Source organism: Nannospalax galili, unplaced genomic scaffold (genome assembly GCF_000622305.1).
Source record: "Nannospalax galili isolate Female #2095 unplaced genomic scaffold, S.galili_v1.0 scaffold290, whole genome shotgun sequence".
Classification (NCBI taxonomy): Eukaryota; Metazoa; Chordata; class Mammalia; order Rodentia; family Spalacidae; genus Nannospalax; species Nannospalax galili.
Window position 1 is genome coordinate 5087374 of NW_008331486.1, and position 19016 is coordinate 5106389.

Below are 19016 nucleotides of genomic sequence, written 5' to 3' on the forward strand. Positions count from 1 at the left end.
ACCAATGTAACATCACAATGATCCACTGTGAAATCACAATGTTACAATATGACATAAAAATAATCCATTGTGAGGTAACAGTGCTTGAGTATTCTTCAATATTTCTAACTCTTTTCTGAATTCACAAAGTTTATCCCTATCTTTCTTCAGTTCTTTGATTTCTTTGTGTGTTCTTTAAATTCACTGAATTCTTCTATCATGTTTATAATCGTTCTTTAGAGTTCCATGTCCTGCATTGTCTCTAGGGGATTCTCATTGTGCTCCTCTAGAGGACTATTGGTATTTGGTGGGGATATGTTATTTTGGTTTTTCATGTTATTATTTTTTCTCTGTGATTTGGACATGTGAATTTCTTTTGTAGTTTCTGATTCTTGTGTGAGACTCAGGCCTTCAAGTTTAGGTCTGCGTCTTTTTGTGAACTTTATGTGCCTTTATGGTTTACTTTTGGGTATGAAAAGCTGGTTCCTAAGCTTCTGGTTCTCTCTTTTGATTTTATATTGGAGTGGCCAGATTGCTTTTGTCTTCAGGAGTTCCCACAGAGGCCCAAGTCAGATGAGGATCAGATGCTCTCAGACTTTCCCCTAAGGTCTGGATCCCTCCAGGAAAGATTTTGGCCTCAGGAATTTGGGGGTTGGGCTGGCCTGAGAGCAGGGCCCAGGAAAGATGCTGGTCTAGGGCAACTGGTGGCCATGCCACCCAGAGATGCAAAGGGAGATGGGGCGGGAAGAGGCCCCAAGGGCTCCTGGGACTGCACTGAGGAACTGGGTTGGTCTGGATGCAATAGATCAGGGAGCAGTGGTGTTTTCCTAGGTGTCTGGGGCACCAAGACAAGGAATGGGACAGTACCCAGGCTAGGAGGAGAGATGGGCAAGGGAGATGGGAGGGTGAATGAGGCTGGGGGAGTCAAGGCACAGAGGGGAGAGTGTGATCGACTTACCCGGGAGAGAGGCCTGCAGGTCATGCAGGCCCAGGGAAACAGAGGGAGGTGAGGGCGGGCTAAAATAATGTTTTAAAATCCTGTAGCTGGGCATGGTGGGGCATGCCTTTAATCCCAGCACTTGGGAGGCAGAGGCAGGTGGATCTCTGTGAGTTTGAGGCCAGCCTGGTCTTCTTAGTTGAATCCAGGCCAGCTGGGGCTACAGGGAGACCCTGTCTCAAAAAGACCAAAAAAAAAAAAAAAAAAAAAAAAAAAATCCTGTAATATGGGCTACCAATATGGCTCAATAGTTAGCAGCACTGGCTGCTCTTACAAAGGACCTAGGCTTGGTTCCCAACACCCATATGATGGCTAATAACCATCTGGAACTCCAGTTCCAGGGAATCCAGTGTCCTTTTCACACCTCAGTGGACATTGCATACATGTGGTGCACTTGCATACATGCAGGCAAAACACACATATACATAAAACAAAAAAATCAATAAATGAAAATGAAAATCCTGTAATATTTATGTAAACAATAGGTGTAAAAAATAAACCAGTATGGATACAGCTTAAACGTGTATTTACTAAAAATATATAAATTTTTCCCTCCCTAGGAGATTAAGCCTAGGTCCTCACACTAGGTAGGCAAAGTGCTCTACCACACGAACATACCATTTCTGTTCTGTTATTCTGAGACCAGGTCTTATAGGGTGTTTGCTAAGTTATTCAGGCAGGCCTTGAACTTTATAGACCTAGCAGGCCTAGAATTTGAAGCTATCCTGGCTTCTCAGTAGCTGGGATTACTGACTTATGCTGCCAGGCCCAGGCCCAGCTTTAAGGGATTCTTTAATTATAAGACTATAGTGAGGCCCAGCTCAGGGAGATGAGAGCTGACTGAGTGAGAGCTGACTGAGCCGGCTGGGCAGGCTGCTGTGGAGGAGGGAGATGAAGATGACACGGGTGGCAGGGAACAGCAGCTCGATGCGCCTACCTAGCCTGTGTTCTTTCCCTCACAGAGTCAGGGCTGGAATATTACCCCCCTTCTCAGTACCTGCTGCCCGTCCTAGAGCAGGATGGAGCTGAGAACTCCCGAGACAGCCCCGACGGACCTACAGACAGCTTCTCCAAGAATGAGGCTGAGTGGCAGGTAAGGTGAGACTTATGGGGATGTGTGTGTACAGTTGGGCCTGTGAAGGTGTTGGGGGCTGCTGTCATGAGAAGATGTTCAGAGCTGCACCCCCAGATTCCTCCATTCAGACCAACAGGGTTAGCTGCTGTGGCTGCCTCAGGCTACCAGTTCACCATCCACCCATCAGCTGCCCAGGGTTCCTCTCTGTTCCCTAAACAAACCATGCCCCTTCCCCCACCAGCACCTTGGGGAAAGCCATCTCACCCAGATGTTTGAGTTAATCTCAGTTTTCCAGCTTAATAATTCTATGGGAACCTGTATAGCACCTTTGCACTTGAGAGGGTTTGGTGGACAGAGCTGGGTGCTATTACACAGATATCCAGGGAGGTGGATGGCCCGTTTCTGGGTCTTTTCTGCCTAGTGCTGCCCTCTGGAGCTGTCTTGAAGCACTCCTTCCCTTGGTGCCAAGTGGTTCTCACCCTGGAGTTCCCTTGAACCTCCCAGGACCCTTTATCAATCCTTATCCCTCCATCTCCCCATCCCAGTACAGCAGTCTGGGTGGGCCAGGGTATTCATGGGGTCCTGGTGCTATTGGGAACCACAGCCTCTCCTGACCTGCGACTCTTCTCTCCACAGAATCGGTTCTCGGACTATGAGAAACGGAAGGTAAGGAATACCTTCTCTCCAGTCTTTCTTCTCACTGGTGACTTCAGCTTCTCAAACAGTTGAGAAAGTAACTTCTTCCTGGCTCTGCATTAGACATGAAAAGCGGGTGTCTTGTCCCTGCAGGAGCAGAAGATGCTGGAGAAGCTGGAGTTTGAGCGGCGCCTGGACCTCGGGCAGCGAGAGCACGCGAGACTGCTGCGGCAGAGCCACAACCACAAGGACGAGATCCTGCAGACAGTCAGACAGGTGGGGTGGTCACACACCAGCCTGCCCCGTGTCCCCACTCTGGCATCCTGGCACAGGCTGACACTCCACCGAGGTGGAAGGACGGGATTAAGTTGTCCCATCATGCCCTGTGGAAATCTTGACTATCCACCCTGTGGTGATACTGTGCCAACATTACAATTACCTGAACAAAAAAACCTGACTCTTAAATTTGGTCTTTAAGAGTGGGCCTGAGCTCAGAGGATGCTTGTTTCCCTGGATCTCTTGGAATCCTCTGTCTCCTGGAACTGTGTTGTTGGAACTGTGTCCCCAAATCAGCTCTACCCATGACTTCATTCAAAATAGTTTCTCCAGCTTCACCTGGGGAAGTACAAGCTTGGCTTCACCCTAATTTTTTTTAATATTTTATTTATTTTTATTATGTATATAAATGTATTGCCTGTGTGTAGGTAAGTGTACCCATGCCGTGCAATGCCTGCGGAGGACAGAAGAGGCTATCAGATCCTCTGAAACTGGAGTTATAGACAGTTGTTAGCTGCCATGTGGGTGCTGGGATTCGAACCCAGTCCAGTCCTGCCCTTTTTTTAATCTTTCTTATTTTTATTGTATGGGTGCAAGTGTTATGCCTGCATATATGTAAGTGTACCTGTGTTAGGCAGTACCCTTGGAGGACAGAAGAGGGCATTGGATCCCCTGGAGCTGGAGTTAGGGACAATTGTTAGCCACTATGTGGGTGCTGAGATTCAAACCCAGGTCTTCTACAAGAGCAATCAGTGCTCTTAACCACTGAGCCATCTCTCCAGCTTCACCCTAATCTTAAGAGACCATCCTTGTCTTTTCATCCCTAGTTCTAGAATGTCTCATTCACCCAAGGTTATGCCTCCTTCCCAGTCTTCACTGTATGCAATAGAGATGGAGCATCACCTTTCAGCACTTAGATATGTTAATTCTCAAGCAAACCCACATTCCTTCGTTATCTTTTTGGGTGGAGTACCAATATAAGGTTCCCAGGAAACAAGATCAGGTGCCCAGGTCACAAGACACAAGAGCACATGGTTTTGCTAGGGTTAATTAAGCCATTGGTCCAGATTATGTCCATTTACTAAAAGTCATTTCTACAATCCTGGCCAAACCCCCTTGGGCACAGTGGACACTCAGAGGCCTAGTGAGGAGGGGGTCAGCCCAGGGTCACAGAGAGGACCTCTTTACTGCAGTCAGAGCTCCCCACTGTGCCTGTGGCTGGAGTCCCTGTGGCTCAGGACCTGTGTCTCCCACTGCAGGAGCAGACACGGCTGGAACAGGGCCTGAGTGAGCACCAGCGCTGCCTGGATGCAGAACGGCAGCGGCTGCAGGAACAGCTGAAGCAGACAGAGCAGAGCATCGCCAGCCGCATCCAGAAACTCCTGCAGGACAACCAGAGGTCAGCCCTGGCCGGCCCCCAGGATGCCTTCCAAGGCCAGGGGGCAGAGCGCCCCTTCTCACAGTCTCCTCTCCTGCCCAAGCAGTCCTAGGACCCAAGCGGGTGCTTTGGTCCACTCTGATTTTACAAAAATAACCCTATCCTGGCATTGCAAAGACAGGGAGGCCTTGTCATGGGGATTGCTGTTGATCGCTCATAGAATTTTCCCTCTGTAAAATGAGTGGCTTAAAAATCACACCCTGTGGACTGGAGAGATGGCTCAGTGTGTAGAGCATTGGCTGTTCTTCCTGGGGACCTAGTTTTGGTACCCAGCACCTACAAGATAGCTAACAATCACCCGTAACTGCAGTTCCGGGGCATCTGACACCCTTTTCTGGCATCGTTGGGCATTGTATGCACATGGTACAGTCAAAACACTCATACACTTAAAAAAAAATTACATCCTACTGGCATTATCTGTAGCCTGTTTTGTGAGGTCAGCCACTTACCCTATAGATTAACACACTGTCCTAACTAGAAACTACTAAGAACAGGTTGTGATGGCAGTAGAGAGAAAGGGGCCAACTAGAGATCTCAAGAAGCCTGAAAATGTCTAGTTAGGGGTCCACAGCAGGAAGACTAGAAACTGGCTTTAGCTACATGTCCACTAGCTCCAGGCATCCTTCTTTCTGTGTCCTGCACCACAGCTCCGCTGTCATCGGTCATGTCAGAGTGAGCCCAGGAAAGTGGACACTTGCTGATGCTTCTGTGCCAGGCACTTTGTGTGTTCCCTCGTTTACTCTTAACAAACAACCGAAGGGAGTGTTTTCACTCTCACAGGGCTGAGAATAGAGCTCCTGGCCAGGGGGCTCAGATGCTTCTGCCTGGCCCTAAGTGACCACAGGCACTGTCTCTGGGTTTTCCCACAGGCAAAAGAAAAGTTCTGAGATTCTAAAGTCACTGGAAAATGAGAGGTAAGTGTGCCTCCTGGACCATGTATCAGGGGAAGGGGGCCCTGGGTTCCCACAGCTCCAGGGAAGGGGCAGCACTTGGGTTCTACAGCATTGGGGAAGGGCACCCTGAATTCTCAAAGCTCCAGGGAAGGGGCAGCACCTGGGTTCTCACAGCTTTCGCTGGAGTCTTCCTGATGCTCTGGGAGAGTCACCTCTTAGCATCTAACTAAGAGTGGTTCTTTGCAAGTTTTTCAAAGCCCATTTATACTTTTGAGAAAAGTTCAGGAACATTAATAAAGAAGGTTAGATATGTGATGGTCAGTTTTCAAGCATTAAAAAAATAGAAAGTGATCAGTAGGAGGGGCTGCACCCACTTTCTGCTCCTTTCTGAGGTGTCCACTGTGACTTCCTCCTTTTTCTCTGGGGGTCAGCCCAGCCCTCACCACATGGGAGGGCCTGTAGAGGGCTCTCTGGAAACCATCCTGCCCACTTCAGCTGAGTGGTGGCTGGTGGCACCATCTGTCCAGCCCACACTGACAGACCGGACCTAGTGCTGGCCTAGGTCAAGCCTAGGTCAGGCCTAGAGGACAGCCCCCTACCAAACGGCAGCCTCAAAGGATCCAAGCCTTGCACTAAGCCTCACCCACAGAAACTGGCAGGATGCTGATCCATCAGGCCTTTCTTAGCACTTGAACACGAAGTACTCACGGCACGCACATGTGTATGCACTTACCTTTTTAAAATTTCACTTCTGTTAATATCGGTGCCAAAACCTTGTTGATTGTAGCCAGAGAGAATTCTACAACATGGCTGTATTTTAACTTCTTTTTATCAGCCCTCCGTCCACGAAGTTTTACATTGCTACTAGTTTTTCATAGTTTCAAATATGACATAAATAGACTCTCAGTGTCCTCTTAGACACAGAAGTGACAGTTTTTGAGGGAAATATTCAAAGGGTGTTTAGATAGGTGCTGACCTGGCTTTCCACAGTCATGCTGCCAGTTCCATCCCCCTTGACAGTGCATGAAGGTGCCCTGTTCTCTGAAGTCGCCAGCAACAGCATCCTTAATCCCGGCACCCCTGCCCGGGTGTCAGGAACTGCAGCATTGGCTCTTTGCATCCATGGCTCACTTCCTAAGGAAATGTTCATCTTTTACCCAAGGTTCTTTATCTCTAGGTCAGAGTTTAGCAGGGTCTGGAGGGATGTGAACGCTGGGCATGCAAAGAGCACACCTGCGTTAGTACATCGTGGCAGGCTTCCTGGAGGAAGTGGGGTTCATCCAGCAGGATTCCCTGTTGGAAATGTTGTATTCAATGAATGAATGCATTTTTTGCCCCCCCCCTAGAATAAGAATGGAACAATTGATGTCCATAACCCAGGAGGAGACGGAGAACCTGCGGCAACGTGAGATTGCCTGTGAGTTATGGGGTGGAAAGATGAGGGTCCTTTGGTCAGTGATTGCTGACTAAGTTGATAGGTGGACCACCCCTCTCTATTGGTCACAAGTGGAGGGTACTGAGAGTCAGCCCTGGAGAGGGGCAGCCAAGACTGTCAGGGAACTTGGACTCTGGGGTCAGGCTTGGCTTTAGATCTCAGAGGCATTACTGGTCACTAACTTTTCTGAGCCTCAATTTTCCTATCTGTAAAATGGAGAAAACTACAGTTGTCTACCTACTACATGGGGTCATCAGGAGGATCATATGGGGTCATGCCTGAACATGTCACAAAGCCTGTAACCCGGCATTCAAGAGATGGAAGCAGGGGGCTGGAGAGATGGCTCAGCAGTTAAGAGCACTGGCTGCTCTTGCAGAAGACATAGGTTCAGTTCCCAGCACCCACATGGTGGCTAACAACTGTCTATAACTCCAGTTCCAGGGGATCCAACACTCTCTTCTGACCTCCATGGGGATTGCATGACAAGAGTGCACTTACATCCATGCAGGCAATACACTCATACATGTAAAAAATAAAAATAATAGGTAGGCAGGAGACCTCAAAAGGTTATACAAGCTTTTACATGTAGGGTTGTTCAGTGTCATGTGGTTAATAAGCCTTCCAGATTTAGATTACTTTTGTAAACAAAAAATGACAAAAAAAGGCAGGGTGCACTGGCGCACATCTGTAATCCCAGCGCTTAGAATGCTGAAGCAAGAGGATTGAGAGTTCGGTCCTAGGTTGGCCAGTCTGGCTACCCAGCAAGACTCTGTCAAGGAAGGGAGGGACTTTAAGGGAGACCATCTAGCATTAAGCACATGAAGCCTCCAGGCTTGTCCCTACCTGGGGAACCCTGGAGCAGCTGCCCTTTCACACTGGCCCTCACCCCTTTACTGCAGCTGCCATGCAGCAGATGCTGACCGAGAGCTGTAAGAGCCGGCTCATCCAGACGGCCTATGAGTCTCAGAGGCAGAGCATGGTCCAGCAGGCCTGTTCCAGGTAAGGTAAGGAAGAGCATTCCCAGGTAAGGTCTCTGGGAAGCTGGCTGCAGGGGGCGGGGGAATTGGGGTGAGAGCTGGGCACTGGAATTCCCTCAGCTGTCCCAGCCTCAGCCAAGTTCTCAGGGACAGGTGATAAGCAGCCTTCCTGAAGTTCCTTTCTGGACTGTGTGAGTCTGATAAGGGTAGTGATAAAGTGAGAGCAGGTACTCCATTCCTGTGGAGCTGTCCCAGCCTCAGCCAAGTTCTCAGGGACAGGTGATAAGTAGCCTTCCTGAAGTTCCTTTCTGGACTGCGTGAGTCTGATAAGGGTAGTGATAAAGTGAGAGCAGGTACTCCATTCCTGTGCCCCACGCCCTAGGCTATCTGTGGGGACTATCATTTGTTACCTTTCACATCCAAGCTGAGGTTCTGAGAGATTTGGTAACACCCTCACAGAGGCACAACCCACAAGGGCAGGGCCAGGACTTGAGGCTCTGTGTACGTGGTCAAGAGAGGGGTGCTCTTGACTCTGGTCTGTCAGTCTCTGAGGGGCCACATGTTAGAAGAAGGATATGCTACAGGGATGATGAGGTTGCTTCCCTCTTAATGACCACTGAGTTTCCCTTAGCACTGTGGCTTATGGAAGGTTCCAGGTGCCCAGTAGAACAGGTGGGAAAAGCTCTCAGTACACAACAGCCTCATACATCTGGCCGGTGCCAGCCTCCCTCTCTCTTCTTTTCCTGGTCCATGACATTGTCCTCAGGAGCCTGGGCACAGACCTGGCCTCAAGGGCACTTCTGCTTGATAGCTGAAGCTGTGCAAGTATACTGCCCTCCTAACCCATAAATCTAGAAAAACGGGATCAGGGGCTGGAGAGACGGCTCAGCAGTTAAGATTGCTCCTGCAGAGGACCTGGGTTCGATTCCCAGCACCCACATGGTGGCTACAAACTGTACTTAACTCAAGTTCTAGGGGAATCTGAAGCCCTCTTCTGACCTCCGAGGCATTGCATAACACGGGTGCACTCACATACATGAAGGCAACACACTTATACACATAAAATCAAAATAATAAATAAAATATTTAAAAATGAATATTTTTAAAAAATCAAATCTTTGCTAGGTGTGGTGGCACGTGCTTGTAAAGCTAGCACTTGGTAGGTAGAAGCAGGCAGATCAGAAGTTCAAGACCAGGCTGAGTTATATAGTGAGTTCCACATCAGCTTGGTCTACATGAGATCCTGTCTCAAACAGCAAAAAGTCAGGCATGGTGGCGCACGCCTTTAATCCCAGCATTTGGGAGGCAGAGGCAGGCAGATCTCTGTGAGTTTGAGGCCAGCCTGATCTCCATAGCGAATCCAGGCCAGCTGGAGCTACAGGGAGACCCTGTCTCAAAAAGACCAAAAAACAAACAAACAAATAAACAGCAAAATAATAATAATGATTAAAAGTCAGTATGAGAGAAACTCAAAGCTAGGACAGCTGATGTGGAAAGACCGAGATTGTAGGTTCTGTACCACGGTCACCAGCCTTGTCCTGAAGGAGGAACAGAATGTTCCTGAAGCTGAGTGGCTCACCAGGAGGTTCAGAGGTGGTTGGACAGGAGCCAGGCACCCACTTTGGGGGTGGGGGGTGTTATGGAGGGAATCCAGCGGAGGGCTAGGACCTAAGCAATTCTCTCTGCCAGCTTTTGGCTCTACCTCCCTCCTTGCAGACCATAGACTGCCTGTCTGTGACTCAGCCCCCAGCATGCACTCTGTTAGTAGAATGAATAAGTGTTTATCTTGGTGTGTGTACCCAGCATACAGTAGGTGTTCAGGGACTGTTCAGTGTGTGACTGTGGTGTCTTTCTGGTAGCATGGCTGAAATGGACAAGCGATTCCAAAAGATTCTGTCGTGGCAGCAGATGGATCAGAACAAGGCCATCAGCCAGATCCTGCAAGAGGTGAGCCCTTGCCAAGGGCATGGCTGAGACCCTATAGGACCCACCTGGGGCTTTGTGACCTTGGAGATATGAGGTCATCAGTCTGCAAGGGTGGCCCTCTGGTCCCTGACTGTAGAGAAGGGTCCCCTCCTGCTCCCTGGGGGTGCCCATCCCACCCTGGGTAGGGGACTCATCCTAAGGACTTAATGCCTAGAACTGGGGCAGGGCCTCTGCCTCTCCTCCTCTCCCTACTGTGCTTCACTGACAGCTGGCACCCAACAGGTGCTAGGCAGAGCTCTGGAGAGGTCAAGCAGACCCCACTCTACCCATTCAGCCTTGTCCCTGCAGCCTGCCCTCACTTCTCTCCCATGTCTCTCACCTCTCCTGTTTGCATCATCCTGGCCCTGCTCAACCACCTCACTGTTCCTCTATTGCCTCCAGTCTCTTTCTTCTCTCAAAATAATGTGATTTACTCTCTGTTGGACTTGTCTACAGAGAACCCTGTTTCTCAGGGATGTCACCTGCCTCCATTTAAGGAGAGGCTCAGGGTCTGGGTCAACTTGATACCTTTCCTGGCCAACCCATGTCCCTCAGCCTGACTTTCCTCATCTCTGAAATAGGCAGCAGAAGTGGGCATGCCACCTAGCTGTTGTAGAAATCTGCTGTGCTGGATATAGCTAAGTGGGTAGAGTGCTTACCCAGCATGCACAAAGCCTTGGATTCCATCCTCAGCACCATGTAAAACTGGGTGTGATGTCACATGCCTGTAATCCCAGCACTTAGGAAGTAGAGGCAGGAGGATCAGCAGTTCAAGACCATCCTCAGCTACATAGGAAGTTTAAGTTGGAAGCCATCTTGGGCTACATGAGACTCTCATCTCAAAAATAAATAAAAAGAGGTAATGGTGATGACACACACCTTTGATCCCAGCACTTGGGAGGCCTAGGCAGGTAGATCTGTGAGTTTGAGGCCAGTCTGGTCTACATAGTGAATTCCAGCCAGGGTGACACAGTGAAACTCTATCTCTAAATAAATAAATGCAGGGCACAGTTTAGGAAGTGGTCGGCGCGATGCCCTCCCGCAGTAAGTCTTAACACGAAATGATGGGCACATTACAACATCTTCATGCATGTTTCCCATGCTCTCTGCTCATTATCACATCACCCTTTCCCTTCTTTCCTCTCCCACTGGCTCGCTTCCTCCTCCTGAAATGCCCCCTCCCCCTTCCATTGTCATGTCTTTTCGTATATAAATAGGCATATATATTTAAATCTAGAGTCCGCAGATGAGACAGAAACATGAGTCTGGCTTAGTTCACTTAACATGATAACCTCCATTTCCATCCATTGTCCTGGAAATGGCATAATTTTGTCCTTTACAGCTGAATAAAGCTCCACTGTGTATATGTACCAGGCTTCCTTGATCTGATGATCTGTTGATGCATAGCCAGGCTGATTCTATAACCTTGTGTAGTTTGACTCTGGAGTTTGTTGATTTTTTTTTTTTTTTTTTTTTTTTTTTTTTTTTTTTTAAATTTAATTATTCATTTTTATTTTGTGTATATGAGTGTATTGCCTGCATGTAGGTAAGTGCACCCGTGTCGTGCAGTGCCCGCGGAGGTCAGAAGAGGCTGTCAAATCCCCTGGGACTGGAGTTTAGGACAGTTGTTAGCTGCCCTGTGGGTGCTGGGATTCAAACCTGGGTCTTCTGCAAGAACAACCAGTGTTCTTAACTGCTGAGCCATCTCTCTAGCCCCGATTTTTAAAAAATATTATTTTTATTTTATGTGTATGAGTATATTGCCTGCATATATGTAAGTGCCCTTGTGTCATGCAGGGCCCATGGAGGCCAGAAAAGGGGGTTGGATTCCCCTGGAATTGGAGTAACAGACAGTTGTTAGCCACCATATAGGTGCTGGGAATTGAGTCTGGGTCCTCTGTAAGAGCAGCCAGTGCTCTTAACTGCTGAGCCCTCCCTCCAGCCCCTTCCTCTCTTCCTCTCTTTCTTTAGAATAGCTTTGTTACCCTGACTCCTCTCATTCCCACAGTCACACAGAGATAGCTTATAACCTGCTCTTTTACCCCAGAACCCTAAATAGTATAATTTTTACATTTTAAATAAATGAGACAAAAAGTTATTTCTCATATGGGCATAGTGGCATATACCTGTAATCCCAATACTCAGGAGGCTGAGACAGGAGAATTGCTTTGAGTTCAAGGCTAGCTAGCTTAAGTTATATGTACCCTGTATCAGAGACGGGACAGGGGACAGGGGGTGGGGCAAGGGGGAGGTTCAGAGGTTAAGAGCACTGGCTGCTCTTGGATAGGACCTGGGTTTGGTTCCCAGCACCTACATGTTGGGTAACCATCTGTAACTTCAGTTCCAGGAGATCAACACCCTCTTCTGACCTCCACGGGCATTGCATGACACAGGTGCACTTACCTACATCCAGGCAATACACGCATACACATAAAATAAAAATAGTAAATAAAATTTTAAAAAAAGAGAATATAGTTATTTCTTTGTCTTCCCAAGAAGCATAGAAATCACATTTTACAGTGTTTCATAGGCAGATTTTGCTCCCTGTCTGGCCCACAGGGAAAGCCTGGGTGTGTGACCTTGCCTGAACTGCCTGTATATGGTCTCTTGCAGAGTGCAATGCAAAAGGCTGCATTTGAGGCTCTTCAGGTGAAGAAAGACCTGATGCATCGGCAGATTAGGAACCAGGTGAGTGCATGGACCCACCTCGTCCTGCTCTCTCAGCTTTCAGAGACTTATGGGTCCGCCCTATCAAGGCAGCAGCCATTAAAGCTTCAGTCCATAGCTCGCCAGCTCACTAGGGGCCTCCAGCTTGGAGACCACCTTTTCCACTACAGCAGTATTGGGGCTGTTGCTTTGTGCCTTGACCTACTCTGGAGGTGGCTTCATCTCAGAGCCTGGCCAGAAGTCTGCCCAGCAAATGTTGTCTGTTCTCGGTGCTTCCATAATGCACGGGCTAGGGAACAAGCAACAGTAACATGATTCCTTTGCTGGGAAAATGGCCATCTCAGACCCCCAGGACCCCCCCCCCATAAATTTAAAGTGACTGGACAACAAAATGAATCCTTGAGATAGGTTTGATTTCCCACTTGGGTAGGCAGTTGAGTCCTGAGGTCTACTGAGGAGAGACCTTGGCACCCTCCCATGCAGAATCCACTGGTGACCTGTGGAGTGGCCTTGGGAAGGCAGGTATCCTGCTGGGCCTGGGTGATGTCTGCATGGAGTGGGGCTGGACCAGAGGGGCGTCATGCTCTTGGGCTATGGGAATGCTCATCGCCTCATAGTCACGCACTTTGAATTCCACATTTTTGCATGGTCTTTTAATTTTTTTCTTCTACTTCTTTTCTTGTTTGACCTAAACCAACTTAACTTTTTTATTTTTCTCTTTGGTTTCAATCCCACATTGCTGGACATGAAGCTCATTCCTCTGACCAGGGGTTGGTAAGGTCAGGGCCACAGGGTAGAAAAGTCACTGGCTTTGAGGTCTGAGAGTGTGTAGAGATGTCCAGACATTCTCAGTGTGGTTAATTTTAACCCTCCAGGCCAGCTATCCTTCAGACTATGAGTTGGGATAGCCCAGGGAAATCTCTCACCTGCTTTGTGTCCTTGGACAAATGACTTAAACTCTCTGAATACTGGCTTCCTCATCCTTAAAATGAAGGCAATAATGCATCCTAACAGCCAGAGGAGAACTGATAAAATGATGCAGCTACAGCACAGGCTTAGCACACAGTAGGTGATTAGTAAATCCTAGCACACAGTAGGTGCCCCCCCATGACAGCGATGTGATGACCCTGTCCTTTCTTCCCTCTCCTGAGACAGAAGAAGGCTCCCCTGCTCCACCCCACAGACCTGTACTGGATGCCTGTTCTGGGACGGGCCCTATGCTAGGCTCTTGGTCAGTGGTATTTACCAAGATTTGTGTGTCCATGTCCCAAGCCACCCAAAGCCATGAAATAGCAGCTTGTTTTAACTCCCTTTTGGTGAGGTCCCAAGGCCCACAAGTTCCCCTCTGTCCAGAGCCACCTGTCTGAGCCACTCAGAGTCTCTGGTTGACCAGGACAGAACACAGAAGGGAAACATGATGAATGTGAATCAAACCCGTCTCGTCTTCTGTTTAGATTAGGTTAATAGAAACTGAGTTACTGCAGCTGACACAGCTGGAGTTAAAGAGGAAGTCCCTGGACACAGAGGCGCTGCAGGTATGTGAGGCTGCCGGCCTGATGACACCCTCACCCCACTCCTAACCCCTAGCACAGCTGCTCTTCAGCCCCCAGGCCTGGGCTTCCCCAGTGGACAGAGAGCAGATCTACTCTGAGGTGCTCCCTGAAGAAGCCCAGTCCCAGGAGAGCTCACACAGACCAGGATCAACCCAGGAGAGCTCACACAGACCAGGATCAAAGATCGGGTAGCTTTGTGGCCGGCAGGAGGGTCAGAGGAAAGAGGGTTTCATTGCCAAGGCCCACCAAGACCCATCGCCATCTCCACATTTCCTTCTTTGGGAGTGGGTCACTGTCAGCTGTGTCGGGGTAAACCAGGCTTGGGGCTGCTGGTCCTACTCCGGCTGATGTTCCCTATGGAGGGGCTTCTGGTGTCTGGAGGGTATGTGAGCAAAGGCCAGCTGTTTCTGGATTGCTAACCTGCTAGCTCTGGCCTGGGTGTCCTGCTCACAGACCCCAGAAGGCAGCAGGGACTGGCAGATAGCAGTCTGGACTGGACACTAAGATGTAACTGTAGCCTACCCTCAACATGACTGTGCAACCTTGGCAGACAGAGCAAAGGGACATCCCTCTTCCTTCCCTGAACCTCATTCTCCCCAAATGCACACAAAGGGACAACATGGGATTGTGGGTGAAGACACATGACATACCAAACTTTTGAGCAGTTTCTATCTGTCACTGTCCCTGTCTGTGCTCAGTGGAGGAATCTCAAGGTGACACACAGACTTCCAGTTCATTGAGAGTGCTGCCCTCCGGTCTACCCAGATGTGCTGTGTGGTCTTAGGCAGGTCACTGTCCCTAGTCGCTCTTGCTCCCCTCCCTAATGTGGAAACCATCATCCAGGGTCAGCCAGTCATCAGGCCATCAGAGCCTTGGTGAACCTTGACAGTTTTCACAGATGAACAGTTGGGGTTGCTCAGAGAAGCCTCCAGCAGTGCGCTTGGCAGATACTCTTGTCTCTGCTCATTCGAGCCATAGGCCTCCCGCTATTGGGACCTCACTGGGGTTTCCAAGGACAAGAGGATGAGTTTGTGGTCACAAACATGAGGCAGTGTGCATGCTTCTCCCTGTGTGGCATCCTCCTCATCATGCGAGGCTCTACACCAGCCCTCCCTGCCATTTGTTTCTATCCATGTGCTGTGGTCAAGCGAGACCTGTGGCTTGTTTCTTTTGTTTGATGTTTATTGCTGCTCCTTTGTCATCAGTCACTGTCCTGAAGCCTGCAAAGAAGAAAGTTGAGGGCTTTGGAGGAAGAAGGTGGGATGCTAGGGTTGGGGTGCCTCTGGGCTCTGTTCTTCAATTCAACCTGGAGGCATTGGTCAGAGCCCTGAATTGAACTGCCAGCTAGGAACTGAGTTAGCGGGGCTCCTTGGCCTGGTTGCATTGTGGGAGCTGTTTTGAGAGCTCACGGTGGCCCTGGGTATGGTCTTGTGTTGCAGGAGATGATCTCAGAGCAGCGCTGGGCACTCAGCAACCTGCTCCAGCAGCTACTTAAAGAAAAGAAGCAGCGGGAGGAAGAGCTTTGTGACATCCTGGTACGTTCCTGGCCTCACATTCAGCCCCATGCAGGCTTGTATCCCCTAGGCATGCTGCCATCCTGTTGGGTACATTGGTATTCAGCTGTAGGTGCCCATCAGGAAGGCACCGAAGGAAAGAGTTTCCCTTCTGTGTGTTATAGGGAAATGCCAGCTGTTTTCATTTCTTTTCTGTTGCTGTGATAAGCAACTTAGGGGATAGAGAGTTTTATTTTATCTCACAATTCCTGGTTCCAGTCCATCACTGTGGGAAATCACAGTGACAGGAGCTCAAGACAGCTGGTCACACCATATGCACCAGGTTGAGAGCAGAGAGAGTAAATGCCTACGGGCTCATTTGTTTTCTTGTTTGTGCTCAGTCCGCCTAGGGAATGGTGCTGCCCACAGTTGGGCTGAGTCTTCCCACATCAGTTAACAGAACAGTGCCCCCACAGACATGCCCACAGGCCAACCCAATGTAGACAATCCCTCATTGAGATTTTCTTCCCAAGTGATTATAGATGGTGTCAAGTTGACAGACCTGAGCATCACACCAACATTTCAATGTATATTTTTAACATTATGATGCATATTTCTAGCTATTTGTGTAAGTGCCTTGTCTAGACAAAGTGGTACATGCTGCAGCCAGGCACAGTGGCACAGTCCTGTCACCCAACTCCTTGGAAAGCTGAGGCAGGAGAATTACAAGTTCAAGTCCTGCCTGAGCTACAGAGTGAATTCAAGGCTAGCCTGGACAACTTAGCCCAGACTCTGTCTCAAAATAAGAAATGCGAAGACTGGCACTCAGCAGTAGAGCACTTGCGTAGCATGTGCGAAGCCCTGGGCTTGGTCCCTGGTACCAGAGTTGGGAGACGGGTGTATCCCCCTTTAACCAGAATGCTTTCTCCTCATTCACGTGTCCTCTGCATGGGGGCGGGCTGGCATCTGGCCAGGCTCCTGGGTTGGGCGTGTAGATTATTGCAGCATTTTAGCTGCTGTACACAGTGCTCAGTGTCCTCGAGATTCGCCAACAGCCCGAGTATTCTCTCCAGGACAGGACTCACTGTCAAGTGCACTTGATAAGCTTTTGTCAGGAGTGGCCCAGCTGCTCCCTGTGCTTAGATACCTCTGACTCTGGTGCGCTATTGAGGTTGCTGGGCCCCATTTATGCACATCCCTACAGACCTGCAGGCATCTAGACTCTAAAGGCCAATGCTAGGTCCACCTGTCAGGGCTTCAAAGATGGAGTTAGTCCTATATCATTATGAATGCCCCAAATGTCCCCAGCTCCATCCTAGGCCAGACCTGTGCTGGCTGAGAAAAATAAACAGTTCCTCAGGAGTGCTTACAGCCCAAGTGCTATTTGATACACATTGGAAGTGGCCCATTCCCCACAATGCTTCACCACCATCTCCCCAGCATTGCACTAGTGCATGAGTGTGTCCACCCAGAGTGACACTTGATAAACACTTTCCAAGTACCAGAAGGAAGGCATCACTGCCCTTGCCCAACAGAACAGCCCCCACCCCGCCCTGAGAAGTCCTGAGGACCCGGTAGTGTCCGGCCTGGCTCCCAAGGGCAGACTTGCCTTTGCCTGGAGCAGAGAAGACTACACAAGGCTTTGCTGTCCTACCTACAGATCACAGGAGGCCCTTTCCAAAGTATTAATACATTGGGGAGCAGGTGTAGGAGGCCAGGAGCAGGGGTCCCCTTGCCACACGTGGGACATTGAGTAGCCTTGTTCCCTTCTGCAGGATCATTCTCTGTAGCCTCTGGGTACAGCAGTACTTCCTGTTTGCTTTGTGGCTTAAAGCAGGGGCCACAGATGGGTAGGAAAGTCCTCTGAAATGCCCACTCTCCCACCTGCTCAGAGGCGCATAGTTGGCAACCATCATCTTCTGATAGTCTTTGTTTACCACTCAGTAGCTGACGGTGCTGGCCTTTGTTCTTGGCAGACGGAGTTAGAAGCCAAAAGCGAAACCAAGCAGGAAAATTACTGGCTCATCCAGTACCAACGGCTTTTGAACCAGAAGCCTTTGTCCTTAAAGCTGCAGGTAAGGACCTTGGTACTTGTCTGGCCTGGGAGCTAGCCAAGCTCCTTCCAGAGGTGTCTCAGCCAGGCCCCACTGTTGGCCACTGCCAGCCCCTGCAGGGACAGAAATGAAAGTGAGGGGGAATTCACTCCAATAAAAAAACCCAAGGCACTGTCGCTGTTGTGTGTGCAGAAACCAGAGAGCCCTGCAGGTGGGCAGGGGAGACATGCCCCCTCTTCCCTTCCTTTACATACACGCATAAGCACATACACACACAGGGGTGTGTGTTTGTTTGATTGGTTGGTTTTGGTTTGGGCTTTTTTTGAGACAAAGTCTGAATATGTGTAACTCAGGATGTCCTTGAATAACTCCTGTCTCAGCCTCCTGAATACTAGGATTGTAGGAGTGCACCACCATGCCTGGCTTACATCCACACTAATAAGTATACAGTGCACTTGTCTGTACAGTGTGCGCTGTATACTTATTAGTGTGGATGCAAGAGGTTGGCGTCAACTCTCCACTTTTGTTTTTTGGAGACAGGATCTCTCAGTAAACCTGAAGCTCATTGATTCAGCTAGACTGGCTGGCCAATGAGCATCAAGGATCCACCTGTCTGCACCATCCCTTGCCCCCCAGCCCTGGGGTTGCAGGCATATACTATTCTGCCTGACTTTCTGGCAACTGCTAAGCCATCTCTCCAGCCTCCAGTGGGTTAAATTTTTAAGAGAATCAAGTTGTCCTGCCAGGCATAGTGACACACACCTTTAATCTAGCACTTGGGAGACAGAGGCAGGCAGATCTTTGAGTTCAAAGCTAACCTGATTTACATATCGAGTTTCAGGTCAGCTGGGGCTACAGGGAGACCCTGTCTCAAAAAAAAAAACAAGTTCTCCTATAATACCTTTCTGATTCTTGCCTTTCTCTCAGAAACACAGGCGGACAGCTCCCAGTTTCAGGTACCTGCATAGTACCTAACGTGACTGAACTCTGGTTTCTTTAGTCAGTCTCCTCATGGAGGGTATTTACATGGCTTGTTATTTTCACATTTACTGACAGCACAGCAGTGAACTCCGTTGTCTGTAGATCTCTGTGCACTTACAACCTTCCTGTGGGAAAAAGTAGGGATACGCTTATATGTTATGTGTTTATAACCAGTGGGGTCTTCCCTTCCACTCTGGCACCCTTGGCCTTCCTCATGGGGCTGTTCTGCAGGAAGAAGGCATGGAGCGCCAGCTGGTGGCCCTTTTAGTGGAACTGTCAGCTGAGCACTACCTGCCCATCTTTGCCCACCACCGCATCTCATTGGACATGTTGAACCGGATGAGCCCTGGGGACCTGGCCAAGGTGGGTAGCCACGGCCCTAGGGGTAAGATCAGGGAGGCCAATCAGGCCTAGACCCAATCTGGCCAAGGGCTGACATGTTGTTTGTGTGTGATTTATGGTGAGGCAAGGTCCGCCTAGATCAGATATCTCAAGGCCCTCTAGCATCTAGTGACCTAAAGCTACAACCACTGCCCCCTCTGCCGCCACCCACTTGTGTGCCTGGCTTGCCATCTAGTTAAGCAAAGCAGGAGTGCA

General features: G+C 49.4%; 1 protein-coding gene across 2 annotated transcripts in view; it reads left to right on the forward strand.

The window, feature by feature from the left end:
• The window catches only part of Lrsam1 (leucine rich repeat and sterile alpha motif containing 1), a 53353-nt gene that overhangs the window by 27604 nt on the left and 6733 nt on the right, over positions 1-19016 (forward strand). For both annotated transcript variants that reach the window (XR_003848137.1, XM_008825028.3), the window contains exons 11-23: positions 1939-2069; positions 2688-2717; positions 2841-2963; positions 4223-4362; positions 5271-5315; positions 6641-6711; positions 7629-7728; positions 9566-9653; positions 12285-12359; positions 13793-13873; positions 15331-15426; positions 17361-17459; positions 18651-18782. Coding sequence is in view for 1 of the 2 variants with exons in the window: in XM_008825028.3 (XP_008823250.1) it covers positions 1939-2069; positions 2688-2717; positions 2841-2963; positions 4223-4362; positions 5271-5315; positions 6641-6711; positions 7629-7728; positions 9566-9653; positions 12285-12359; positions 13793-13873; positions 15331-15426; positions 17361-17459; positions 18651-18782 (1211 nt within the window). In the remaining variant the exon portion in view is untranslated. The remainder of the gene's footprint in view (positions 1-1938; positions 2070-2687; positions 2718-2840; positions 2964-4222; positions 4363-5270; positions 5316-6640; positions 6712-7628; positions 7729-9565; positions 9654-12284; positions 12360-13792; positions 13874-15330; positions 15427-17360; positions 17460-18650; positions 18783-19016) is intronic.